The sequence below is a fragment of the Molossus molossus genome, unplaced genomic scaffold (genome assembly GCF_014108415.1).
Source record: "Molossus molossus isolate mMolMol1 unplaced genomic scaffold, mMolMol1.p scaffold_m16_p_9, whole genome shotgun sequence".
In the NCBI taxonomy this organism is placed as follows: Eukaryota; Metazoa; Chordata; class Mammalia; order Chiroptera; family Molossidae; genus Molossus; species Molossus molossus.
The window spans coordinates 33,057,713-33,066,714 of record NW_023425403.1 but is presented as its reverse complement, the minus strand read 5'-3'; the positions used below and the strand labels follow the sequence as shown (position 1 = coordinate 33,066,714).

The 9,002-nt window shown below is 40.9% G+C and overlaps 1 protein-coding gene across 11 annotated transcripts in view; it reads left to right on the top strand.

The window, feature by feature from the left end:
• The first annotated feature begins 1,252 nt into the window (after positions 1 to 1,252).
• RBM26 (RNA binding motif protein 26) overlaps positions 1,253 to 9,002 on the top strand; it is a 90,480-nt gene continuing 82,730 nt past the window's right edge. For 7 of the 11 annotated variants that reach the window (XM_036249726.1, XM_036249723.1, XM_036249728.1 and 4 more), the window contains exon 1: positions 1,695 to 1,800. In XM_036249726.1, coding sequence (XP_036105619.1) covers positions 1,730 to 1,800 — 71 coding nt within the window. In that variant the 5' untranslated portion in view covers positions 1,695 to 1,729. Of the gene's footprint in view, positions 1,801 to 9,002 lie in introns of all 11 variants that reach the window. The other 4 variants (XM_036249730.1, XM_036249729.1, XM_036249725.1 and 1 more) reach the window with 1 other exon arrangement.

Sequence of the window (9,002 nt, the reverse complement as noted above, 5' to 3'; positions counted from 1 at the left end):
ATCCACGTGAAAGGGACACATGGAGTGGTTGCCACCCACATGACCCAACCAGGGCTGGGGACAAACTGCAACCAAGGTAAGCACTCTTAGTGGGAACTGAACCTGGGTCTCTCTGGACCTCAGGCCAATGCTCTAACCGTTGAGCCAAAACGGCCAGGGCAACATTTGTTCTTTTGTGTTTGGCTTATTTCACTTAGCTAAATTGCTTTAATCAACACCCTGGTTATTCCACAGCTAGATTTTAATTTGCATCCTACACTACATGCTATATTTGAAAACAAAATGTCTAGCTTTACTTACCTGATAATTTTTTCCACTTACTGCTTACGGCCACTTCACTCCAAGAAATTATAAACTTTGCGTTCTTAACGACAATTTAGTGTCTGCCATAAAGAACTTTTTATTGGTCTACTTACTCTAAGTGTCTATATTGTGAATTGTTTTCATTTCACTATAGTTAATGGGCACTAGACCTTTTGTAAAATGCCACCCAGTACTTTAATGGTAGTAAGTAATAGCAAATAGAGCAACTCGGACAGAAATCGAACTTATTTGACTACCCAGGAGAAGGGAAGTTAATTTATTTGAGATGCTGATATGAAGGCTCTCTCTTTTGAGGCTATGTAATTTCCCTCTCTGGGCCTGAATCGCTCTAAAAGAAGTGCATTAAAAACACAAACACCTTTCTTATCGTCAGCTTGGGACAGGACGGAAGTCTCAGACGGTTGGAAACTATCTGAGAACTGTCAAGGTTATCTCACCTTTCACATGCGGCATCCCTGAGTTATTAGTGCTCTGCCGACAAGCCCGTAATTTTGCACCAGACACTTATCCTCTGGAAGTCTCAGTGGGTTAGATCAGACCAGCCTGTGCTTCCCAAACCACATCACAGCACACACAGAAGGTGGTACTGCAGGACACAAGCAAACGGAGGAGACAGCACAGCGCAGCACAACTGGAACCGACAGGCACACAGGTGGGAATGCCGTCCAGGAGCGCTCCAGCGGACGCGCCACCGCCGGCGTCACAGGACCAGCTGGGGCTCCTGCAGTTTCTGCAGGCATCGATTTTTCCTCCTAGAAAGCAAAAAGTAAAGTCTTCATTTCTTAAGGGGACTCGAGGGTAAAAAGGTACAAAAGCCGCAAGGAACCCACATTCGCAAAATATCAACTACCGCACTCCGTACAGTTCGCTCTCCGCGAATCTTACGTGTCTTCCCAGCAGGCTTCGGGAGACATCGCGAGACTTCCTCAATTCTCGCGAGAGTTACCGGCAGCCATCTTCTTGGGGGTGCTGGGAGCTGGGGAGACCCCCTGAGTCGTTCCCATTGAGCTGCTTTTCGTCTTCGCTTTTTCATTTTGCTGCTTCTGCGTTCCCGACAAGCACCTGATCCCGAGGCTGAGAGAAAGCCCCGGTCTAGGCGTGTGTCGCGGTCCCAGTTCAGAAAGATTAGCTGGGTGGAGGGAAAGGGGAGGGCTCGGGCAAGCCGTTGCTGCCTCTGCCCGGGCCGGGGTCGGGGAGGGGGAAGCTCCTGGCACCTCCTGCACGCGCGGCCTGTGGCGGTCCCCGCGGAGCTGTTCACCGATCCCGGCTCGCGGGAACCTGCCACCGACGCCTCCCCCGCGGCCCACGCGGGCGGCGCGCGGAGGAGGGGGCGGGGGCAGCGGCGGCTGTAGCGGCCGCGACCTGGGCGGGCGGAGGAGTGTGACGGGCCTCGGGGCCACTGTGGATGGTTTCTAAAATGATCATTGAAAACTTCGAGGCACTGAAGTCCTGGCTCAGCAAGACTCTCGAGCCCATGTGAGTATCCGCGGCTATCGCCTTGCAGGGATGGAAATGGGAGGTAGAGGGGCGCAGATCAGTGCAGTTCCCCAAGTGCTTGCGGTGGAGGCCGAAGCGGTGAACGAAGGTCCCAGGGCTCTTGTGTTTTCTCCTGTTCTTCCACCCTCTTCTCCAGGTTCTGCACACCCCAGAGAGCCTTTATTTTAGCCCTGAGTTTGAACGCTTTCTCCTCTTATTTTCCCGTTATAGGTGGACCGACCGCAACACACACTCACACTCACGCACACGCGCGCGCGCGCACACACACGTTTCCTGAGGGTCCCCAAATCCGTCGGTTTCTTGTTTTTAGTGAATCCGAGCATAACCTCCTGCCCACAGACTGTTTTATCATGTTTATTTAAACGAGTTGAATGACCGCTATTAAGGATTTGGATAGTTCTAGTCTAAGCCACTTACGTTTTATCTAAATACTATTACTGAAAGAAAAGCCACGTCTCCCATGTGCTGTCTGGCTCATCGGCACCTCTCTTAACTGGTTGAAGATGTAACAGGTGCTGAGATGCTCAGTAAAATTCCCCTTTCCCACCTACACGTTCGTTCGCTTGGAGAGGAGAAAGAAAATGCAGTCTATTCATATGGAGTATTTAGCAGTTTTAAGTGGGATGCTATAGATCGGCTATGTATCTGTTGGGGAGGGCAGGGTTCAGCGTACACAAATGCTTTAGACTGGGAAAATTAAGGAGTGTTTTAAGGCTTTGTCTTTGAATACATAAAAAATGTATCAGGAGCCAAGTGCTTTATCAAAATTGGTTGATTTACAATAAACAACTTAAAACGCATTGGGGAAAATTCACTCATTCAATATATTTATTAAGCACCTACTTAGTACTGTGGAAAGCCTTGGTGATGAAGCTTTCAAATTCCAAAGTTGATAAGACATAATAAGCAATTAAGAAAACTTCAGATAACGATAAGAGCAGTGACAGTGGTAATAATAGAGGATCATGTAAAGGAGTGATTAGAAGGCCTCTCAGAGGAGGGGACATTTGAGCAATACCTTAAGGGAAGAGGGAACCATCTGTGTGAAAGTCTGGAAGAAGAATGTTTCTTGCAAAAGGAACAGCAAGTGCAACAACCCTGTAGCAGTAGTGATCATGGACAGTTGTGGCTGTAAGGAACCTTGTGGGGGAGGAGAGGATGGGAGGATTTGGAGTTGGAGAAATAGTCAGGGGTCAAGTCCTGTAGGATCTTTGAGACCACGGTCAAGAGTTAGGATTTCATTTAAATTAGAATGGGAAGACGTTAGATGATTTAAAGCAAGCAGAGACTAATTATTTGATTTTGTTTTAACTCTGACTTCTTTGTAAAGATTAAGGGGGCAAAAATGGAAGCAAGGAGACCATTCTGAAGGGCATTGTAGGCAGAGATGTAGGTAATTTGCATTAGAGTGATAGTGGAGACGCAACTAAATATATTTTATAAGTAGATTTGATAGAACTTGCTGATTGGTTGTATGTGGGAGATGAAGGAGAGAGAAGTCAAGGATGATGACTAAGAAGGTAGAGTAAGCAACTGGATGGGTGATGGTAGAGAAGGCTGGGGAGAACAGGTTGAGGGGAGGGAGGGTAAGGTGGTTGGTTTCATCTATGTGAGATGTCAAGTACATAGTTGGGTATATGCATCGAGAACTCAGGCAGGACTAGAGAAATTTGGCGTCATTCAGATGGTATTCAAAGCCATGGAACTGTGGGAATTTCCTAGGAAAGTGGGTAGATAGGGAAGAGAAGAGAGCCCAGGTCTGAGGTAGGAAGAAAATTGGGATGTGTGTTACTAAAGGAATGTATGGCAAGAGGCAAGTTGTCACCTGATGGGATGCTGCAGAATGGATGGAAAAGATGGTGGCAGATATGTGGCCCTTAGATTTGGCAAGGTAGAAGTCATTGGTGACCTTAGCAAAAATAGTTTTACTGGAGTGGGTGGTTCAGATAGAAACTTTATTTCAGTGCATTTGAAAGAGATTGTGAGCATCAGTGTGGTGTAGTGGTTGAGAGGGAGAACTCTAGAGTGAGATTGGTTGGCTTTGAGTTGTGTCTCTACCAGCTGTAAAATATTGGGTAAGTTGCTTAACTCAGTGCCTCTGGTTCTTCATCTCTAAAATGGAGAAAATAATGAATATGTGTTAAGAAAGTCTGAACACTGCCAGGTTTATATTTAGCATTGCATCAGATGAACAGAAAATTTAAAAATGTTATGAGTTAAAACAGTATTCCTGCCCTGGCCGGTTTGGCTCAACAATTAGTGTTGGCCTGCAGACCAAAGAATCGTGGGTCTGATTCTGGCCAAGGGCAGTACCTCAGTCTCAGTTCGTCCCTGACTCCTCTGGGGCCATGTGGGTGGCAACCAGTTGTGTCTCTTTCACATTGATGTTTCTCTCTCTTTCTCCCTCCCGCTCTGTCTGAAGATAAATGTCAAAATATCCTCGGATGAGGATTAAAACACACACACACACACACACACACACAAAACCAGTATTCCTCTTTTTAAGCCTCCAGTTGTAGAATTACTTACCAGCTTTACTACCATTTCCTTTTTTTCCCTACTAACCTAAAAGAAAATTTGTTATAATTACTTAGTGTGTATGCTTATGATTTTTCTTTAGTTTTAGCGAAGCATATTCCAGGTATCATGTAGCCTACTCAGATGACTAGCACTGTAGTCATTACTGTTGGAATAAATAAGGCACTACAGTAGTAAGAATTGGGATTGGTCCTTTTATGACATACATTTGTGTGATAAAATTGAGCCCTTATCCAAGTTCCTGTCCCTTTAATTGTATTTCGGGTGAATTATTTTAGATCATGAGTTTTAAAGCTAATTCCAATGATTTAAAAACGGGCTTTTAATCTTGGTTTTGTAAAACTTGAAGATGGGTTCATTATCAGGAAGGATTTTTTGCTTTACTTGAAAGTTGTATAATTGCCAAATAGTCCCTATTTGAGGAAGGAACATTTGAAGGACTAATAGTAAGATGTAACTCAAATTTGTGTAGAATTTTTGTTGTTGTTAATCCTCATTCAAGGATATTTTTTCCATTGATTTTTAGAGAGAATGGAAAGGAGAAAAGTGGGGGTTGAGGGGGAGGAAGAGAAAGAAAAAGAAAGAAACCTAAATTTGAGGGAGACACGTGGATTTGTTGCTTTCCCGCACATGCCCTGACGGGCTGGGAAATCAAACCTGCAACTCAGGTATGTGCCCGTGACCAGGGAATCAAACCCCTAGTCCTGGGCTGATGGTCTAATCACTGAACCACATGAGCCAGGGCTGTATAAAACTTTTTAGGTATTTGTGCTAGCAAGAAGGTATCTCATGGTTTTGGACTTGCTGCCCCACATTTTGAATGTATTAACTCAGCAAACATTTATTGAACACTTAATCTACTCTGTGCTAAGCAATATATTAGATATTGGGAAAATAGTAGGAAACACAACATGAAATGGCCATCTTCATATTGTTTACCATTTAGCAGAAAAGACAAGTGTTGAACAAGTAATTACAAGACTAGTGAGTGTTATGAAGTTCAGAATACTCTCAAAATGTATGTCTGGGAGATCAGGAAAGGATTTCCTGGCATGATGACATTTGATCTCAGCCTGGAAGGATGAAGAGCAGTTGGCTGGGGCAACAGGATGGGAATGGAGAGTTATGAGAGCATTCTAGGTTTGGGAAAACAGCTTGGATGAGGCCCTAAAATGAAAGAAAAAAGGTGTCTTGGAGGAAACTGAAAAAAGAGCCAGAGGAATAGCATTGGATAACTCTGGAGAGAGGAGCCAGATCACATGACTTGGTTGAGTCATGTTAAGGATTTTGGATGTCACTAAAGGATAGTATTTCTATTAGTGAATGGTTTTAGGGCAGGAGAGTTTTCAGATTGATATTTAAAACAAAAATAGCCTGGATGCAGTTTCAGCATGAAATATAATTCGGTAAATTTGTATTTTATTTGATTATAGGTCTGTAGGTGTATGAGGGTATTGAGTTTTCTTTCTAATAATTATTGAAAATGTAGGTGATAAAATTGACATCTTGAAATAATTAAGATTGATGTTTTGTTCACTCATACATTTGCTTAGTCATACTTGCTAATAATAAATTAGATATTGGCCTTTTCTTTAACATTCATTTCTTTTTGACAATGAAGTCCTGGAAAAACTTTAAACTTTTTTGTTTGTTTGTTTCTTTGTTTAAGGTTTCTGTTTTTTAAACAGAAAAGGTCTTCTGCTGTATTTTAAAACTTTCTCTGAGTTACACACACTCACTAAGTGTGGTACTTTTATAAAATCATAAACTTTTTTAGCTGAAGTGAAACCTCAAGATTTAATTAAACTACTTAATTTTTCTAAAAATAAAATTGAAAGGCAGACATTTAATGATGTGCTCAGATTTTGTGAGTTTAGTAGTCAAGAACAGAATGCCTAGTTTTGTGCTCATTCTGCTAATGCTAAGTACTGCTGTAAAGGTAGTGTTGTGAAAATAAAATAAATTTTTTGTCCACATAGACCAGTGTTCAAATCTTAGTTCTGCCACTTACTAACTGAGTAATTTAGGCAGGTGAACCTCCCCTTTCTTTATTAGTATAATAGTTAGAATTATCCTTGTTTCCTTTTGTAGTTGAAAGGATTGAATGAGGCACATTGTTTAGAGCCTTTCCTCTTTCCTTAAATACTGGTTGGTTAAACATAAATAGGTTACATTACTATTGCTACTGTTACTATCATCACTAGAATTGCTGCTACCACTACCGCCTAACATTTCTATGCATTGATAAAAGTTTTCTATTCCAAGTTCTATGAGGTAAGCATTGTAACCTCCGTGTTGCAAGTAATGACACTGAGGCCCTGTAGCACAGAGTTAAGATAACTAGCCCAGAGTCCCAGAGTGAGCTATAGCATGTGACTAAAGTGATTTAAACTAAAGCTTTTAGATTCTGGAGTCATATTTTTAATTTACTACTATATTATATGTTCCTATTACTGTATTCTATTTTTGACTATAACATATTCATAGTGGTAGCTGCTACTGTAAAGGAGCAGGGTTCTAAGACGTCATGGTTATCAATTCTTTAGAGTTTAAGATAGAAACTTCTTTGGAGTTATCGTAGTCTTTTCCCCTTCACGCACTCCTGTTACTGTACCTTTCTTACCACATTAAAACTTATTTTTGTTCCTGTTTTACAGGAAGAACTGAAAAGTGATCATTTTAGTCCTGAACTTTACTCCTGTCCCTTCCTTTTTTTCCCTTTCTACAGTCTCCTTTGGGCATAGAAAATCAGTCTTTCATTCTTTAAGGAAGAAAAACTCAGCAACAATAGCAGCAAAAACAAAAAATAAATCATACTTTTTCTCTAGTTGCTTGTATCCCAGCTTTCTTTTCTTTTCAGTGGTAAATCTTAAAATACAGTAGTCTTTAATTTTTCACTCATTTGCCTCCAGCCATTTATTTCTTAATGCTTTACAATATAGTTTCTTTCTGCTTATATTCAACCAGAATTATTTACCTCAGTGTTACCAATGATTAATGTTAAATAAATGTAAAGATATATATATATATATATATATATATATATATATATACTTTATATTCTTTGACCTGTGTTTATAACATTAGACAATGTTAATGCTGCCCTTTTTTTTGTTAAACTTTTGAGGTCTTGATTTCCTAATGCTTTGATTCTTTATCTCAGATCAGTTTTTTTAGCTTTTTTTCCCTTTATTGATTTTTAGAGAGAGGAAGGGAGAGGAAGAGAGAGAGAGAGAAACATTGATCAGAGAGAACATCGATTGGCCACCTCTTGCATGCCCCCCACCGGGGATCGGGCCCACAACCTGGGCACGTGCCCTAATTGGGAATCAAACTGGCGACCTCTTGATGCATGAGTCGATGCTCAACCACTTAGCCACACCGTCCAGGCAAATCAGTTTTGTTTTTAATTGTATTTTGCAAGTTCTGTTCTCTTGACTTATATTTTTCACCCTCAATCACTTCTACTCCTGCCATTTTATTCACTTTCATTCCCATGGATGGTTTCTATTATAATCTATGCCAGTGGTTCTTAAATTTGTGTGTATTGTACATTCTTTGAAAGTTTAAAGATTTCCTTCCTTAGGATGTTGCATATACTACATACACATTTATATTGAATTTCAGAGCATTTCCTCTGAAGTAATGCTCTGTGCACTTATTTCTCACATATTTATGTTTGACTTAATCTCTCTTCAAAACCTTAAGCTCTTATTTTCAATTTTAGCTGTATATCCACCTAGTTCTCTTATTTGAACTTCAAACTATATTTTTGAAAATAAATATTTGGTGATTTCACTTATTTTTCCAAATTATTCAGGTGTTGATGTAAGGAATGTCCAAATCTATAGAGAATTTTTATTTTTAAAAGAGTTTATTTGAGTCAAACTCATGGCATTGCCAGGAAGCCAGATCTGAAATGTTCTGAGAATAACAGTTTTGCAGTTTCTTTTATACATTTGGAATTAGGGAGGGAATGGAAGGAAGAGCACTTAAAAGCAGGGAAAGCAAGGTACAAGATAGTTAACAAGATTACAGCCCTGTCCAGTTTGGCTCAGCGGTTGGAGTGTCGGCCCACAGACCAGAGTGTCCTGGGTTCGGTTCCCACTAAGGGCACGTACCTCAGTTGCCGTTTGTCCCCGGCCCCAATTGGGTCATTTGGATGGCAGCCGGTTGATGTGTCTCTCTCATGTAGATATTTTTCTCTCTTCCTCCCTCTCTCCCACTCTATCTGAAGATAGATGCAAACATGTCCTCAGGTGAGGATAAAAAAAAAGATTACGTGCTACCTTGAGGGTGGCTTTTCAGGAATCTGGAAGAAGATTACTTCTGGCATTTCAAAGGTGTATTAACCTAGATGCATAAGAATAATGGACAAGACTTGCTTAAGAACCTTTTACTAAAGAAGTTATGCTCAGGTGTGACTGACTACCTTACCCACCATGCCATGCTCAGGTGTGACTACCCCACCATGACCTGCCCAGTTAGGAATTTATGATCCAATAACTCTGTGAGGTTACTTTCCATTACTGGATTTGTCCGTTTTATTTTAGCGCTCCCTTTTTAAAAAAAAAAAATCTTTATTTTTGCAAGTATTACAAATGTCCGCCCTTTTTTTTTAAAATTTTATTTTAATTTTTTAA